Source organism: Cetorhinus maximus, chromosome 4 (genome assembly GCF_964194155.1).
Source record: "Cetorhinus maximus chromosome 4, sCetMax3.hap1.1, whole genome shotgun sequence".
Taxonomy (NCBI): domain Eukaryota; kingdom Metazoa; phylum Chordata; class Chondrichthyes; order Lamniformes; family Cetorhinidae; genus Cetorhinus; species Cetorhinus maximus.
The window spans coordinates 178,503,029-178,522,501 of NC_135882.1; the positions used below are offsets into that span (position 1 = coordinate 178,503,029).

General features: G+C 46.1%; 1 protein-coding gene across 5 annotated transcripts in view; it reads right to left on the reverse strand.

Moving 5' to 3' along the window:
* fastk (Fas-activated serine/threonine kinase) overlaps positions 1-19,473 on the reverse strand; it is a 59,357-nt gene that overhangs the window by 25,723 nt on the left and 14,161 nt on the right. For all 5 annotated transcript variants that reach the window (XM_078541218.1, XM_078541216.1, XM_078541217.1 and 2 more), the window contains exons 4-6: positions 9,489-9,705; positions 8,358-8,517; positions 1,544-1,635 (exon numbers count right to left, since the gene is read on the reverse strand). In XM_078541218.1, coding sequence (XP_078397344.1) covers positions 1,544-1,635; positions 8,358-8,517; positions 9,489-9,705 — 469 coding nt within the window. The remainder of the gene's footprint in view (positions 1-1,543; positions 1,636-8,357; positions 8,518-9,488; positions 9,706-19,473) is intronic.

Consider the following 19,473-nt stretch of genomic DNA (forward strand, 5'->3'; position numbering starts at 1 on the left):
ACTTGCTTAGCAATAACCTGCTCACTGACGCCCAGTTTGGGTTCCGCCAGGGCCACTCAGCTCCTGACCACATTACAGTCTTGGTTCAAACATGGACAAAAGAGTTGAACTCCCGAGTTGAGGTGAAGAGTGACTGCCCTTGACATCAAGGTCACATTTGACCGAGTGTGGCATCAAGGAGCCCTTGCAAAACTGGAATCAATGGGAATCAGGGGGAAACCTCTCTACTGGTTGGAGTCATGCCTAGCACAAAGGAAGAGGTTTGTGGTTGTTGGAGGTCAGTAATTTCAGCTCCAGGACATAAATACAGGAGTTCCTCAGGGTAGTGTCCTTAGCCCAACCATCTTCAGCTGCTTCATCAATGACCTTCCTTCCATCATAAGGTCAGAAGTGGGGATGTTCGCTGATGATTGCACAATGTTCAGCACCATTCGCGACTCCTCAGATACTGAAGCAGTCCATGTCCAAATGCAGCAAGACCTGGACAATATTCAGGCTTGGGCTGACAAGTGGCAAGTAACATTCACGCCACACAAGTGCAAATCAATGACCACCTCCAACAAGAGAGAATCTAACCATCGCCCCTTGACGTTCAATGGCATTACCATCACTGAATCCCCCACTATCAACATCCTGGGGGCTACCATGGACCAGAAACTGAACTGGATTAGCCATATAAATACTGTGGTTACAAAAGCAGGTCAGAGGCTAGGAATCCTGCAACAAGTAACCTACCTCCTGACTCCCCAAAGCCTGTCCACCATCTACAAGGCATAAGTCAGGAGTGTAATGGAATACTCCCCACTTGCCTGGATGAGTGCAGCTCCCACAACACTCAAGAAGCTTGACACCATCCAGGACAATGCAACCCGCTTGATTGGCACCACATCCACAAACATTCACTCCCTCCACCACCGACACACAGTAGCAGCAGTGTGTACCATCTACAAGATGCATTGTAGGAATTAACTATTCCTTAGACAGCACCTTCTAAACCCACGACCACTACCATCTAGAAGGACAAGGGCAGCAGATAGATGGGAACACCAACACCTGGAAGTTCCCCTTCAAGCCTCTCATCATCCTGACTTGGAAATATATCGCCGTTCCTTCACTGTCGCTGGGTCAAAACCCTGGAACTCCCTCCCTAACAGCACTGTGGATGTACCTACACCACATGGACTGCAGCGGTTCAAGAAGGCAGTTCACCACCACCTTCTCAAGGGCAACTAGGGATAGGCAATAAATGCTGGCCCAGCCAGCGAAGCCCGTAAATGAATAATTAAAAAAAGCGGGACCCTCCCTCGGTACCAGGTCTGGCTGATGAACCTCAGTGTTTGAGAGGAGGATTTTCAACCACAACCTTGACTGAGAGCATCCCAAAGCTGATGTCAGAGTGTCCGTATCTTTATTGAGCATTAACTTCGAGAACACACCACATTACACCCTGCACTTGAGTAGCAGAATTAACAGCCTTTTCATTTGAGTTCTGTAGAGCAACGTGACAGGAAGCCAGCTCATTGTGTTTGAAATGGGCTTTTACCTGTGTAATACCCTGGGGGGAGGATCTCATCCTGCTTGTAACATTGATCCCCAATCAGCTGTCTCAAAGCTTCAGCCACCAGCCCTTTGTAACTGGAAAACACAATAAGTGAGTTAAGCGAAAGTCATATTTCAGTGAAACATAAAAGCAACAATAACAGCTTGCATTTATATTGCAACTTTTACACAGGAAAACATCACCAGGCTCTTCACAGGGGTGCAGGAAGTAAAAACTGATGCCACAGTTTGGTCAAAATGTTAGTAGGTGACTAGGGATCAAAGAGATTGATTTAAGGAAAGACTAAGAAGAAGAGTTGAGAAGTAGAGGGGTTCAGCGAGTGAATTCCAGTGCCTGGGTTCGGGGCGGGGAGGGGGGGGGGGTGAAGAGACAGCCTCACGTAGTAGGGCAGATAGAAGGGGAATGCACAGTGGGCAGGTGCAGAGGGATGATGAACTGGAGCTAGGAGAGGTTACAGAAATAGGAAACAAAAGCAGAAATGAAAAGTGAAGAATCTGCAGAACGATGGAGAGAGAGAGCAGGAATTGGGTCTAAGTGGACAACTCTTTCAAAGAGGTGGTACAGGCACAATGGGCCAAATGGCTTCCTTTGTGCGCTGGAGTCTATGAGTAAGGAATCCATTGATATTAAGGTTAAAATCCTGCAGAACTTCACTGATACTTGCAGCCTTCAGACAGGTCATGCACAGCCTGATTTCAAGGAATAGGCAACAAATGCTGGCCTTGCCAGTGATGCCCACAGCCCATGAAAGAATAAAAACAAGCACCACTGCTGCTGAGCCCTGAAGGAGATATCAGTCAGTCTGGGCCTATGACAGGTACTGAGAGAACCAACAAGAGGGAAAATCCTACTTGACCTCAACTTACAGGGGCTCTGTCTAAGGATAAGTGTTCAATCATTCAGCTCTGGGATGAGGAGAAATTTCTTTATTCAAAGTGAATCCTTGGGATTCCCAACCCCAGAGGCTTATGGATGCACCGGAATTGAATACATTTAAGGCCAAGACAGACTCACTTCTGGCCACTCAGGAATCAAGGGATATAGGGAGCAGGCAGCAAAATAGAGTTCAGGCAGAAGACATGACCATACTGAATGACGGAGCAGGCTTGAGTGTCTATATGATCTACTCCTCCTCCTCCTCCTATTTCTTACGTTCTCAGAAGGTCAGAAGTAGGGGTGTTCCCCGATAATTGCAAAACATTCAGAACCATTCACAACTGCTCAGATACTGAAGCTGTCTGTGCCCGCATGCAGCAAGTCCTGGACAAGATTTAAGCTTGGGCTGATAAGTGGCAAGTAACATTCGAACCACACAAGTACCAGGCAACGACCATCTCCAACAGGAGCCTTGGTGAATTCTTGCAATGCATCCAGTGTGTACCATCTACAAGATGCATTGCAGGAATTCATCAAGGCTCCTTCGACAGCACCTTCCAAACCCATGATCACTACCATCTAGAAAGACAAGGGCAGCAGATAGATGGGAACATCACCACCTGGAAGTTCCTCTCCGAGTCATTCACCATCCTAACTTGGAAATATATCGCTGTTCCTTCACTGGCACTGGGTCAAAATCCTGGAACTCCCGTCCTAACAGCACTGTGGGACTGCATGGGAATACCCTCCACCTTCCTGGATCAGTTCAGCTCCCATAGCACTCAAGAAGCTTGACACCAATCAGGACAAAGCAACCTACTTGATTGGCACCACATCTACAAATATTTACTCCCTCCACCACCGATGCACAGTAGCAGCAGTGTGTACCATCTACAAGATGCACTGCAGGAATTCACCAAGTCTCCTTAGACAGCACCTTCCAAATATGTGACCACTACCATCTAGAAGGACAAGGGCAGCAGATAGATGGGAACATCACCACCTGGAAGCTCCCCTCCAAATCACACACCATCCCAGCTTGGAAATATATCGCCGTTCCTTCACTGTCGCTGGGTCAAAATCCTGGAACTCCCTTCCTAACAGCACTGTGGGTGTACCTACACCACATGGACTGCAGCGGTTCAAGGAGGCAGCTCACCACCACCTTCTCAAGGGCAACTAGGGATGGGCAATAAATGTTGGCCCAGCCAGCGACACTCACATTCCAAAGATTTAATAAAATAAAAAACTCCTCATTGAACCAGAGTTAATCCCCTGGCCTGATGATAATAGTAGAGTGGGGGATATGTTGGGCCATGAGATTGCAGAGTCTGGTTGAATACAATTCAGCTGTTAATGATGGCCCACAGCGCCTAACTGACACCAAGTTTTCAGCTGGTGGTTCTGTCTGGATGAGGACGGTGCTCTCAGTGTGAAGATGGAACTGGGTCTCCATAAGGGCTGTCTACCCTCTAAGCCTGTTATGGTCTCGTACGCTTCCATTAAATCTCCTTTGTTCCAAGAACAATCCCAGCTTCTCCAGCCTAACCTTGTAGCTAAAGTCCCTCATCTCTGGAACCATTCTGGTAAATCTCCTATGCACCCTCGCAAGTGTGGTGATCAGGACTGGACACAATACTCTAGTTGTGACCTAACCAGAGCTTTACATAACTTCCCTGCTTTTGTATCCAATGCTTCCAATGCTCTGAGGTGCCTGCTGCACGTTGTCCAAGTCTGAAGCACTTAGGAGCGGGGAGGGGGGGAATCACTGCTGCCCATAAACCATGACCTCAGCCTTGGGTTTGACATCCTGGTCCTCAGATACTCTTTTCCTCAGTCAGCCAAAAGCTGAGCTGGTACACTGGAGGCAAAGATGAGTTCTGTGGTTTGGAGGCTCCCATGATAAGGAAAATAGTCCACATTTACCAGGATCACGTCTGATCTTAAATCAACAGAACCACAGGTGCTGCCTTCGCAAGATTCGCCAAATACAATGGCATGAAAGGTAGTCCAACAGCAGCATCATCTTCCAAGCAAACATGCCCATCATTGAGGCGCTAATCATTTAATCACAAAACCAATTCCAGTGGGTGTGAGATGATTTTTTTCTTCATTCTTTCATGGGATGTGGGTATCACTAAGGGTAAGACCAGCATTTGTTGCCCATCCCTAATTTCCCTTGAACTGACCTTCCAAGGTCACTTCAGAAGGAAGATAAGAATCAACCACATTGCTGTGGGTCTTGAGTCACATGTAGGCCAGACCAGGTGAGGACAGCAGATTTCCTTCCCTAAAAGACATTAGTGAACCAGATGGGTTTTTACGACAATCAACAATAGTTTCATGGTCTTCATCACTGGGGCTAGCTTTATATTCCAGATTTATTAACCAAATTCAAATTCCACCAGTTACCGTAGGGGATTTGAGCTCATGTCCCCAGAGCATGAGCCTGGGTCTCTGTATTACTGATTCAGCAACATTACCCCTACGCCACCATTTCCCCATTTTTAAAAAATATAGTTTTGGGATTATGGTGGTTTCTGTAAAGGAAGCTGTGTGTGTGTGTGTGTGTGTGTGTGTGTGCATGATTCATTTAACTATGGAAGTTAAACAGAGACAGCTTGGTCTGTGAGAATGGAGAGATAAGAGGGTAAAGATATGATGTTCTTGCATTTGCAATGAGGAGTTACGGTGTGTTTGAGTTACAAGTAAATAGGTTGGATTTTAAATTTGCATTATAAATGGGGACTTGGTTTCTTAGCTGTTGAATTTCAAAGGCAAGTTTAGAAGTGACAAGGAACTTTCACAACTTACAAACGTTTCATAAGAAAACAGGGGAAGGTATATTAAATTTTATTGACTTGAAAGTAGAGGCAATAGGAAAATATAGCAGATTTTTATATTAGGAGAAGTTGAGTTCAAAGAGGTGTGAAGACAATGGAATCTGGATTGAAAGGGAAAAAAGATATTTAAGGAAAGATGTGTAGCTGAGTGTGTGGCTTTGTGGAGACCAAATCTGTGGGCTGAGGTGTGAAAGTTTGGAATTTGAGCAGTAACCCAGTTTCAAGCCAGAAAAGTCTTTGTTTTCAGAACGTAGTTTGTTTCTAAACTTTCTTTTTGGATTTACACATCTGAGTGGAAGTGTTTGATGAGTTGTGTAGTACACCTTAATTAAAGTGACAACAAATCTGCTTTAGGTAATATTACTGGATTTTTATGGTTAAAAATCTATAAGGAAGTTGTTGCCAAGTAGATAGTTTACTTGTGTATTTTGATCAAGTGGGTTTTTTTGGGGGTTGTTCTGCAAGACTGTTTTAACTATGGAACTTTAATCTTATATACTCAAGTGTTTTTTTCTTTTTTAATAGATTGTTTAATTTTTAAAATCCTGAAGGTGTTAATGGGGTTCTATGCTTTTGGGATCAGTAGCTCTTCCTCCTCATTTTCAAAATACACAAAAAAGGTTAATGATCAGTAAGACAGGTTTCCCTCTGGGATCTGGCTTGCTCAGCTATAACATCTACTTTGGTTCTAACAGGTGGGACATGTCGTTTGTATGCCTGACACAAGTCAACTGCTTTAGTCGTTTGGTAGTACAGAACTCGAGTATTGTTGAAAAAGGGACGTGCTGTCTAAGCCTTTTGTCTTGTAATCATCAGGAGTGATTCACCAACACTGCATGTAAGAATTTCCTGACACACCTTAATGGGCTCCATCCTGCGCTCAAATTCACCTTTGAAATGGAGCAGTCAAGTGAGCTCCCTTTCCTCGACATGCTAGTTGAGAACTCTTCCAATGGGTTGTCTGCCGCAAGTCTCCCTTCACTGGTTGGGATTCCTACAGATCCAGGCGCCAGAAGGTTGGCCTTATTGGCAACATTGTAAATGGGGCCTGAGCTATTTGCTCACTGTCCAAGCTTGATGCTGAGATAGGGCACATCAAAGCTATCCTGTGGGGTAATGGCTACCCTGATCAGATCACTGCCGACTGTATATCACACAAACTCATGAATGGACCGAAGGCCACCAGTTGCGATCCCGAAAAGTGCCAGTCTACCTCAGGTTACCCTGGAAGGGCAAGGTGTCTCAAAAATTTGAGCAACAGGTGAAGCTAGCCATTTCAAGCTGCTACTATGCAGTAACAACACGAGTGGTATTTTCCACCTGCAGGGTGCTACCGTCAAGCCAAAAAGACATTCTGCCTACCACTCAAATGAGTAATGTAGTACATGAATTTCAATGCCGGTGTGATGCCAGGTATGTAAGCCATATGTCCCAATGACTGGCGAAATGCATCAAACAGCATGTGCCTGCAGATGTTTGCAACAGGCAATGTATTGACTGTACCCAACCAGCCAGTGCTTGCAAAACTCAAAACATTGTGTCCAACATTAGATATGATTCCACTGGACAATGCTTGTTAAACAATCCTGAATGTGCTAAGAATTACACTGAAAATCAATTGAAGATTATCAGTCAGGCTCACTTACTCATGCTTGAAGCCACATATATCACACACAAGGTCCTGTCCTTTGGAGACAGAAGGAGCATGCCTGCGCATTGCACCTTTTTCAACTAACCAAAAGCTTGGGGGACAGCCATTCCCTGGATCATTCTCCATGGCAATACCTTGACCAATTAGAGTCGACTTGCCTGGTTTGAATTTGAACAAAAGCTTGGCAGTTAACTGTTCCCTGCTGCATTCTCCAAGGCAACACCTCTACCAATCAGAGTCTGCTTACCAACCAATCAGCACTCTCTTCTCATGCAGTATAAATTGTTGTTCCCTTTACTGTTCGTAATCTTGCGATCTGTCCTGATGAGTGCAAGACAAAAAGCTTAGACAGCATGTCTCTTTTTTTCAGTAATATTCAACTACTTTACTTGGAATTTGCAGCAGGAGACTCCCAGGATGACAGCGGGAAAGCTTTAGCGATGGCCTTAAAGCATCCCTGAAGAGGTCAAACATTCCTACTGACTCATGGGAGTCCCTGACTTGTGACCATTAAAAATGGAGAAGGCTCATCCAAGAAAGCACCGAACACATTGAAAGAATTCGTTGGAAATAAGCAGAGGCAAAGGCAAAGTGGAGGGGTTGGAGGAAGCGCACAAACTTCCAAACAACCCATCTACCCAACCCTTCAAGTACCACCTCTCCCACATGTGCCAGGGTCTGCATTTCGTGCATTGGGCTTACCAGTCATCTTGAACCCATTGAACCAGAGTGCAGGCAAGTATTCCTCGATCCCAAGGGAAAGCTTAAAAAGGAGAAGACTCTCTACCTCTACTTAAAAAACCCAAGGTCCCATATGCTTGGCCTTCTCAATAATGCCTCCCGTCTTCAAAAACCTATGTGCGTGAAACCAACCCCACCCAGGGTCCCTCTGTCCCCGCACACTCTTTAGAACCATACCATTAAATCTATGTTGCATCTTCCCATCCCTTCTGCCGAATGCATCACTTCACATTTCTCTGTATTAAATTCCATCTGCCACTTGTCTACCCATTCTGCTAGCCAATCTATATCCTGTTGCAGTTGACTGATATCACCATCATTGTTTGCTACTCTTCCAAGTTTGGTATCATTGGCAAATTTTGAAATTTTACTTTGTATTCCAATATCCAAGTCATCTTTATATCAAAAAGCAACGATCCTAGCGCTAACCCTTGGAGAACGCCATTGTCTACCACCCTATTCCTTGAGTCATAATTTTGTTAATCAGCCTATCATGTGGTATTTTCTCAAACGCTTCCTTAAAATCCATAAACACAACATCCGACAAGTATGTTGTTTTCCTCATGTTGGTTTTCTGAGAGAGAGAGAGTGCAGAAATGCCTAAGTATGGTAGTATAATGATTCGTTAATAATTAAAGTTCTGGAAAGTATCATGTTCCCAGTGGAGTTCAGAGCGAGCACTGACCTGTACTTCCTGTTGACTTCATCTGCAGTCAGCACACGGTCAAACATCATCACTTTATACCTGTCCTCCAGCCGAGGACCCTTGTAGTCACGGTGTTCCAGTTCAACCGCAGCATCAAGTAATGACAGGTATCGGCGAACAATCAACCCATACGGACTGTCTGAAAAAACAAAGAGAATGCTACAAACAACTGGAGTTCCACTCGGGACCCTCGAGTGAGTGGGTTATACAGTTACGCTCAGGACCCCAGAATGAGGGGGTTACAGTTACTCTCAGGACTCCAGAGTGAGGGGGTTAGACAGTTACTCTCAGGACTCCAGAGTGAGGGGGTTATACAGTTACGCTCAGGACCCCAGAATGAGGGGGTTACAGTTACTCTCAGGGCCCCAGAGTGAGGGGGTTAGACAGTTACTCGCAGGACCCCAGAGTGAGGGGGTTAGACAGTTACTCTCAGGACCCCAGAGTGAGGGGGTTACAGTTACTCTCAGGGCCCCAGAGTGAGGGAGTTACACAGTTACTCTCAGGACTCCAGAGTGAGGGGGTTAGACAGTTACTCTCAGGACGCCAGAGTGAGGGGGTTAGACAGTTACTCTCAGGACTCCAGAGTGAGGGGGTTAGACAGTTACTCTCAGGACCCCAGAGTGATCCAGAGGAGATGGGGGAAGAAATTCAAAGTTCCCCAATCTGGGGATCACGAATCAATGAATTCAAGTTCACAGCAGAATGATGATGCCCGGACTCCAGGGGAGCTGAATTAGTGCAAGGAGAAAGAAGTTTCTTTCATTCTTTCACAGGTGTGGGTGTTGCTGGCTTGGTCACAATTTGTTGCCCACCATAATTCCCCTTGAGAAGGTGGTGGTGAGTCCATGACAGAATAGACAAGGACTCTTAAGTGGGGTGGTACTGACGAGGGATGAGGTGCAATCAGTCATGGAGTCTAAATGGAGTGAGATTGTTGAGTTAACTGGTTTTTGGCTGTTGGCATGGTGTTGAGTAACCACACCTCAGTGCTTTGAGAGCATGCAATTTTCCAAAATCCGCCCTATAGTTTGTTAACTGCCCCTTTCCCACTACCACCCTGAGTATGACCTCATCCCCATGATCCTACAGGGGTTACAAAGGGTCTCATACTCATCACATTGTTGATGAAAGCGGTGGAGAAGACTCGGTCGAGTATAGCCCCTGGGAAGTGTCCCAGTTGGAACATGGACATGAAGATATTGACTGTGGCCAGGGGTGAGTTCATGGCTTTGATCTCCAGCACTGATTCCAGCTTTTCAAAGAACTTGGCTTCATTGGAAGGTTTGTAGTCCATGCGACTGAACGGGAAGACGAGCTTCTGAATTACCTGCAACATGAAACAGCCCCAAGTTAATTGTCATAGTCACTGTCATACATGGTTTCAAACTTGCAACAACCATAAGAAATGCCCAGGCATCACTGCCATCAGTCCACAGCTGGGAGCAGTATGTGTTATATCTTACAGACATAATGTCCCAGGTTCAATGCCCACATCAGGCTGTTAAATGACAACATCAGAGTCAGTCCCTGTGTATAATTGCACTCCCAGGAACTCCTTATAAATATAGAAACATAGAAAATAGAAGGAGTAGGTCATTCGGCCCTTCGAGCCTGCTCCGCCATTCAATATGATCATGGCTGATCCTCTATCTTAACGCCATACTCCCACGTTCTCCCCATACCCCTTGATGCCTTTAGAGTCCATCTATATTCTTCTTAAATATATTCAGTGATCTGGCTTCCACAACTTTCTGTGGTAGAGAATGCCACAGGTTCACCACCCTCTGAGTGAAGAAGTTTCTCCTCATCTCAGTCCTAAATGGCCTACCCTGTGTCCTGAGACTGTGACCCTTTGTTCTAGACTCCCCAGCCAGAGAAAACATCATTCCTGCATCCAGTCAGTCCATCGCAGTCAGAATTTTATACGTTTCAATGAGGTCCTCATTCTTCTGAACTCTAATGAATACACTCCTGGGGATCCCCTGTAAATTGTCACACACTACCAGAGACCCCCTGTAAATCTTCACAGACTCCCAGAGACCCCCTTGTTATAACCGATGCTGTTGGTACAGCTGAGTTATTTAAAAATCCCAGAGGGAAACTTTAAACAACTGTCATAACCTATAATTTTAGGTGTTATGTTTGAGATACAACTCTAAATTCAGGACTCAGACCATCAATTCTCGAGGTTTTACATTGAACTAAATGAAACATTTTATTAATTTACACAGGTTAAAATACATGACTACAAATTACTACTATCATAACTTTTAACAAATTTCCAAACTAATTTCCATTAAAATGCAAATACATATCAAGAAAGATATGTAAGAAAGGCACGGCAATAATCATAGGTTATTTTAATATGCATATAGACCGGACTAATCAAATTGGCAAGGGTAGCCTTGAGGGAGAGTTCATAGAGTGTATTAGAGATTGTTTCTTGGAGCAATATGTTGTGGAACCAACCAGGAAGCAGGCTATTCTGGATTTGGTTTTGTATAATGAGATGGGATTAATTAATGATCTCATAGTAAAGGATCCTCTATGGAAGAATGATCATAGCATGATAGAATTTCAAATTCAGTTTGAGAGCGTGAAGCTTGAGTCCTACACTAGTGTTCTGGAGTTAAACAAAGGTCACTACATGGGTATGAGGGCAGATTTGGCCCGAAAGGACTGGGCAGGAAAACTACAAGGTAGGACAGTTGATGAACAGTGGCAGATATTTAAGGAGATATTCAATTCCTCCCAAGTAAAATATATTCCAATGAGGAAGATGGTAAGAGGGGGAAAGAGCATCCATGGCTAAGCAAGGAAGTTAAAGATAACTTAAAGGCAAATACTAAGGCATACCAAATTGCAAAGGTCAGTGGCAGGCTGGAAGATTGGGAAACTTTTAAAGATCAACAAAGGGTTACTAAAATAATAATAAAAAGAGCAAAGGTAAATTATGAAAGAAAACTAGCACAAAATGTAAAAACTGATAGCAAAAGCTTCTACAAGTATATAAAAGGAAAGAGAGTAGCTAAAGTGAATGTTGGTCCTTTGGAGGATGAAACTGGGGAGTTAATAATGGGGAACGCAGAAATGGCAGAGACGCTTAATCAATACTTTGCCTCAGTTTTCACAGTGGAGGACACTAGTACCACCCCAATAGTAGCAGGTAGTGCGAGGATGTAGAGAAGGAGGAACTCAGAACAATCACCATCACTAGAGAAAAAGTACTGAGCAAACTAATGGCATTAACGGGTGACAAGTCCCCAGGACCTGATGGCCTACATCCCAGGGTCTTAAAGGAAGTGGCAGTGGAGATAGTAGATGCATTGGCTAAAATATTCCAAAATTCCCTGGATTCTGGAAAGGTTCCAGTGGATTGGAAAAATGCTAATATATTCAGAAAGGTGGGGGGAGGGGGAGAAGGCAGAGACAGAAAGTAGGAAACTATAGACCAGTTAGTTTAACGTCTGTCGTTGGGAAATTGTTGGAATCCATTATTAAAGAAGTAGTAATGGGGCATTTGGAAAATCAAAATATAATCCAACAGAGTCAGCATGGTTTTATGAAGAGTAAATCATGTTTGACTAATTTGCTAGAGTTCTTTGAAGATGTGACAAGCAAAGTGGATAATGGGGATCCTGTAGATGTAGTATATCTGGACTTCCAGAAGACCTTTGATTAGGTGCTGCACAAAAGATTAATACACAAGATAAGATCACATGGAGTTAGGGGTAATATATTAGCTTGGATAGAGGATTGGCTAACCAACAGAAAGCAGAGAGTCGGGATAAGTGGGTCTTTTTCTGGATGGCAAGCTGTAACTAGTGGGGTGCCACAGGGTTCGGTCCTTGGGCCACAACTATTTACAATCTATATAATGACTTGGATTCAGGGATAGAAGGTACTATAGCTAAATTTGCAGATGACACCAAAATAGGTGGGAAAGTAAGTTGCAATGAGGAAATAAGAAATTTACAAATGGATAAGGACAGGTTAGGTGAATGGGCCAAAATTTGGCAGATGGAGTTTAACGTGGATAAGTGTGAGGTTAACCATTTTGGTCATAAGAATAAAGGGCGACTTATTATTTAAATGGAGAGAAACTTCACAGTGCTTCAGTGCAGAGGGATCTGGGAGTCCTCATGTATGAATCGCTGAAAGCAGGTAAGGCAGGTCATAAGGAAGGCAAATGGAATTTTGGCATTTATTGCTAAAGGAATAGAGTATAAAAATAGGGAAGTGTTGTTGCATCTGTACAAGGCATTGGTGAGACCGCACCTGGAGTACTGTGCACAGTTTTGGTCCCCTTACTTGAGGAAGGATATAGTTGTATTGGAGGCGGTTCAGAGGAGGTTCACTAGATTGATTCCAGAGATGCGGGGCTTGTCTTATGAGGAGAGATTGAGCAGTTTAGGCCTATACTCGCTAGAGTTTAGAAGGATGAGAAGAGATCTAATTGAGGTATATAAGATGCTAAAGGGGATGGACAAAGTAGACGTGGAGCGGATGTTTCCCCTCGTGGGGCATTCTAGAACGAGAGGTCATAGTTTTAGGCTAAGGGGTGGTAGATTTAAATCAGAGATGAGGAGGAATCACTTTTCTCAAAGGGTCGTGAATCTGTGGAATTCACTACCTCAGAGCGCAGTGGATGCCGGGACACCGAATAAATTTAAGGAGGAGATAGACAGAGTTTTAATTAGTAACGGGTTGAAAGGTTATGGGGAGAGGGCGGGAAATTGGAGTTGAGGCTGAAATGAGATCAGCCATGATCGTATTGAATGGCGGGGCAGGCTCGAGGGGCTGAATTATCTACTCCTGCTCCTGGTTTTTATGTTCTTATATCAAAACTAGTACGCATCAAAGCGCCCAGAGTAGATGGCTTTAATCTAATTAAGACACACCCACAGGCTAAACCTCTATTTCACACTCCTTGAAACTCCCTGCAAATCTTCTCTCACTCCCTGAAACCCCCTGTAAATATTAACCCTACTAAGGACCTCCTTTATATAATTCCAGTGTATATTTACACAAACCCCGAGACCCCCTTTAAATAGACACATGCTGTCGCCGGATCCCTCCGTGGGATCACCCTCCCTATCTCCGGATCCCTCCGTGGGATCACCCTCCCTATCTCCGGATCCCTCCGTGGGATCACCCTCCCTATCTCCGGATCCCTCCGTGGGATCACCCTCCCTATCTCCGGATCCCTCCGTGGGGTCACCCTCCCTATCTCTCGATCCCTCCGTGGGGTCTCCCTCCCTATCTCCGGATCACTCCATGGAGTCACCCTCCCTAACTCCGGATCCCTCCGTGGGGTCACCCTCCCTATCTCCGAATCCCTCCGTGGAGTCACCCTCCCTATCTCCGGATCCCTCCGTGGGGTCACCCTCCCTATCTCCGGATCCCTCCGTGGAGTCACCCTCCCTATCTCCGGATCCCTCCGTGGGGTCACCCTCCCTATCTCCGGATCCCTCCGTGGAGTCACCCTCCCTATCTCCGGATCCCTCCGTGGGGTCACCCTCCCTATCTCCGGATCCCTCCATGGAGTCACCCTCCCTATCTCCGGATCCCTCCGTGGGGTCACCCTCCCTATCTCCGGATCACTCCATGGAGTCACCCTCCCTATCTCCGGATCCCTCCATGGAGTCACCCTCCCTATCTCCGGATCCCTCCGTGGGGTCACCCTCCCTATCTCCTGATCCCCCCATGGGGTCACCCTCCCTATCTCCGGATCCCTCTGTGGGGTCACCCTCCCTATCTCCGGATCCCTCCATGGAGTCACCCTCCCTATCTCCGGATCCCTCCGTGGGGTCACCCTCCCTATCTCCTGATCCCCCCATGGGGTCACCCTCCCTATCTCCGGATCCCTCTGTGGGGTCACCCTCCCTATCTCCGGATCCCTCCGTGGGGTCACCCTCCCTATCTCCTGATCCCCCCATGGGGTCACCCTCCCTATCTCCGGATCCCTCTGTGGGGTCACCCTCCCTATCTCCGGATCCCTCCGTGGGGTCACCCTCCCTATCTCCGGATCCCTCCGTGGGGTCACCCTCCCTATCTCCTGATCCCCCCATGGGGTCACCCTCCCTATCTCCGGATCCCTCTGTGGGGTCACCCTCCCTATCTCCGGATCCCTCTGTGGGGTCACCCTCCCTATCTCCGGATCCCTCCGTGGGGTCACCCTCCCTATCTCCTGATCCCCCCATGGGGTCACCCTCCCTATCTCCGGATCCCTCTGTGGGGTCACCCTCCCTATCTCCGGATCCCTCCGTGGGGTCACCCTCCTGTACTCTTCAATAGTGTTTCCAGTTGATCTATCCTTGGTCACCTATTTCCACTTTACGCGCTGCCTCTCAGTGACGTCATCTAAAAATGTAGCTTCAGTTTCCACACGAGGTGATGACACTCAGCTCGACCTCACCACCATCTCCCTCAAACTTTCCATTATCTCTCAAGTGTCAGGCTACTTGTTAAGCAACCAGCACTGGATGTGCAGAAACCTCCTCCAATTAGATATTGGGAAGACCAAAGCCATTGTCTTCAGGTCTGCTACAAACTCCATTCCCTAGGCAGTGACTCTATCCCTCTCTTTGGCAACTGAGGCTGAATCAGACTGTTCCCAACCTTGGTGTCCTATTAGGCTGTGAGATGAGCTTCTCACCATATCCTCTCTCCATCACTAAGGTCACCTATTTCCTCTGTAACACCTCCTGACTCTATCCCTACCTCAGATGATCTGCTGCTGAAACTCACGTCTAAGCTGCTAGACTGAACAATTCCAACACACTCTTGGGCAAACTCCCATATTCTATCTACTGGAAACTTGAGGCCATCCAAAACCCTGGTGTCTGTAGCCTAACTTGCACCAAGTCCCCGTGCTCAGCCCTGTGCTCACTGACCTACACCGGCTCCTGGTTATGCAACATATTGATTTTAAAATTCTTATCCTTGTGTTCAAATTCTTCCATGGTCTTGCCCTCCCCACCTCTGTAATATCCTCCAGCCTCAGAACCCTCCATGATATCTCCACTCCTCTAACTCTGGCTTCTTGAGCATCCCTGATTTTAATCGCTTCAGCATTGCCGGCAGCACCTTCAGCTGTCAAGGCCCTGCAGTCTGGATAGCTTTCTCCCGAAACCACTTCAATTCTCTCTCCTCGAAGACGTTCCTTACTCTTTTTGACCAAGCTTTAGACATCTGAACATTGCTTTATACAAACAGGTGCCAAACTTTGCATAATAAGGCTTCTATAAAGTGCCTTGGGATAATATTTTGTTAAAGGTACTACATGAATGCAAGTTATTGTTTCATTTTTCTCCAAATCCCTTCAATCAATATTGACCACAACCCGCCAAACTGCAAAGCTCCAGAGGGTGTATTCTGTTATATTAAAGAAGCGGGGGGGGGCGATGGTATTGTCGCTGGACTAGTAATCTAGAGACCCAGGGTAATGCCCTGAGGACCTGGGTCCAAATCCCACCACGGCAATAAGAACAATAAAAATCTGGGATTAAAAGTCTAATGACCATGAAACTATTGTCAATTGTAAAAACCCATCTGGTTCACTAATGTCCTTTAGGGAAGGAAACCTGCCGTCCTTACCTGGTCCGGCCTACATGTGACTCCAGACCCACAGCAATGTGGTTGACTCCTAAATGGCCTAGCAAGCCATTCAGCTGGATCAAACCACTACAATGTCTCAAAAAAAGGGTGAAACTAGACAGGCCACCCGGCATCGATCGGGGCATCGGAGAAGAGAACGGCAAACTCAGCCCTGTTGACCCTGGGGGCTTGTGCCGAAATGGGGAGAGCTGTCTCACAGGCTAGTCAAGCAACATAGTCATTCGCACAGAACCATGCCTTACAGATAATGTCCCAGACACCACCATCACCATCCCTGGGTAAGTCCTGTCCCACTGGCAGGACAGGCCCAGCAGAGGGGGCGGTACAGTGGTATACAGTCGGGAGGGTGTTCTCAACATTCACAGAATCACAGAGTGCAGAAGAGGCACTTCGGCCCATCGAGTCTGCGCCGACACGAGAGAGATACCTGACCTACCTACCTAATCCCATTTACCAGCACTTGGCCCATAGCCTTGAATGTTATGACGTGCCAAGTGCTCATCCGGGTACTTTTTAATGGATGTGAGGCAACCCGCCTTCACCACCCTCCCAGGCAGCGCATTCCAAACCGTCACCACCCTCTGGGTAAAAAAGTTTTTCCTCACATCCCCCCTAAACTTCCTGCCCCTCACCTTGAACTTATGTTCCTGCGTGACTGACCCTTCAACTAAGGGCAACAGCTGCTCCCTAACCACCCTCCTCATAATCTTGCACACCTCATCGCCCCTCAGACTTCTCTGCTCCAACGAAAACAATCCAAGTCTATCCAACCTCTCTTCATAGTTTAAATGTTTCATCCCAGGCAACATCCTGGTGAATCTCCTCTGCACCCCCTCCAGTGCAATCACATCCTTGCTATAATGTGGCGACCAAAACTGCACACAGTACTCCAGCTGTGGCCTCACTAAGGTTCTATACAAATCCAACATGACCTCCCTACTTTTGTAATCTATGCCTCAACTGATAAAGGCAAGTGTCCCGTATGCCTTTTTCACCACCCCACTAACATGCCCCTCTGCCTTCAGAGATCGAGGGACACACACGCCAAGGTCACTTTGCTCCTCAGAACTTCCTAGTGCCATGCCGTTCATTGAATACTTCCTTGTCAAATTACTCCTTCCAAAGTGTATCACCTCACACTTTTCAGGGTTAAATTCCATCTGCTACTTATCTGCCCATTTGACCATCCCATCTATATCTTCCTGTAGCCCAAGACACTCAACTTCACTGTTAACCACCCGGCCAATCTTTGTCTCATCTGCAAACTTACTCATCCTACCCCCCACATAGTCAACTATGTCATTTATATAAATGACAAATAATAGGGGACCCAGCACAGATCCCTGTGGTACGCCACTGGACACTGGCTTCCAGTCACTAAAGCATCCTTCTGTCATCATCCTCTGTCTCCTACAATTAAGCCAATTTTGAATCCACCTTATCAAATTACCCTGTACCCCATGTGCATTTGCCTTCTTTATAAGTCTCCCATGTGGGACCATGTCAAAGGCTTTGCTGAAATCCATATAAACTACATCAACTGCACTACCCTCATCTACACACCTGGTCACCTCCTCAAAAAATTCAATCAAATTTGTTAGGCATGACCTCCCTCTGACAAAGCCATGCTGACTATCCCTGATCAAACCTTGCCTCTCCAAGTGGAGATAGATACTCTCCTTCAGAATTTTCTCCAATAGTTTCCCTACCACTGACGTGAGACTCACTGGCCTGTAGTTCCCTGGCTTATATCTACAACCCTTCTTAAATAGTGGAACTACATTAGCTGTTCTCCAGTCCTCTGGTACCTCCCCCGTGGCCAGAGAGGAATTAAAAATTTGGGTCAGAGCCCCTGCGATCTCCTCCCTCGTCTCCCTCAGCAGTCTGGGACACAAATCATCTGGACCTGGAGATTTATCCACTTTTAAGCCTGCCAACACCTCCAATACCTTGTCACTCCCTATATCAATTTGCTTAAGAACCTCGCATTCTCTCTCCCCGAGTTCAATGCCTTCATTCTCATTCTCTTGGATGAAGATGGATGTGAAGTATTCATTCAACTCTCCAACGATGTCCTCTGGCTCCACCCATAGATTACCCCCTTTGGTCCCTTGTGGGCCCTACTCTTTCCCTGGTTATCCTCTTCCCATTGATATACTTATAGAATATCTTGGGATTTTCCCTACTTTTACCAGCCAGAGCTTTCTCATATCCCCTCTTTGCTCTCCTAATTGCTTTCTTAAGCTCCACCCTGCACTTTCTGTATTCCACTAATGCCTCCGCTGATTTGCTTCTCTTGTACCTGCTAAAAGCCTCTCTTTTCCTTCTCATCGTATCCTGAATATCTCTGGTCATCCATGGTTCTCTGGGCTTGTTACTCCTTCCTATCACCCTAGAGGGAACATGTTGAACCTGTACCCTCCCCATTTCCTTTTTGAACACCCCCCACTGCTCCTCTGTAGATTTCCCCACAAGTAGCTGTTCCCAGTCTACCTTGGCCAGATCCTGCCTTATTTTACTAAAATCCACTCTCCCCCAATCCAAAACATTTTTTTTGCAATTTGTCTCTTTATTTGTCCATAACAAACTTAAACTGTACCATATTTTGGTCGCTATCACACCACCACCTCAGCCACCTGTCCGGCTTCATTCCCCAGAATTAGGTCCAGCAATGCGCCGTCCTTTGTTGGACCCTCTACATATTGACCTAAAAAATTTTCCTGCACACATTTCAAGAAATCCACTCCATCCAAGCCCTTAACACTATGTCTATCCTAATTAATGTTGGGAAAGTTGAAATCACCTAATATAATTACCCTATTGTTATTGTTTTTACACACCTCCACAAATTGTGCACATATTTGCTCCTTAATTTCCCGCTGACTATATGGGGGTCTATAATAAACACCTAACAATGTGGCTGCCCCTTTTTTATTCCTAAGCTCTACCCACAAAGCTTCATTCGATGCCCCCTCCAAGATATCATCTCTCCTTACTGCAGTAACTGACTCCTCAACTAACAATGCAACGCCCCCTCCTCTTTTACCCCCTCCCCTGTCTCGCCTGAAGATTCTATATCCCGGAATGTTGAGCTGCCAATCCTGCCCTTCCCTCAACCATGACTCAGTGATGGCTACTATATCACAATTCCACGTGTCAATCCTCACCCTTAACTCATCCGTTTGACCTGTAATATTTCTGGCATTAAAGTAGAGGCCATCCAGCCTTGCCTTACTCCCTTGAAACTTAATGCAGCTGTACTCCCTCTAACTTGATTGTTTTGCTGTATTAATGGTTCCCTATTCTGCTAACATTCTGTGTCCCCTCCCCCTGCCGAATTAGTTTAAACTTCTCCCAACAGCACTAACAAACCCGCCCACAAGGATGTTAGTTCAGCTCTGGTTCAGATGTAGACCGTCCCACTTGTATAGGTCCCACCTTCCCCAGAAACAGTCCCAGTGATCCAGGAATCTAA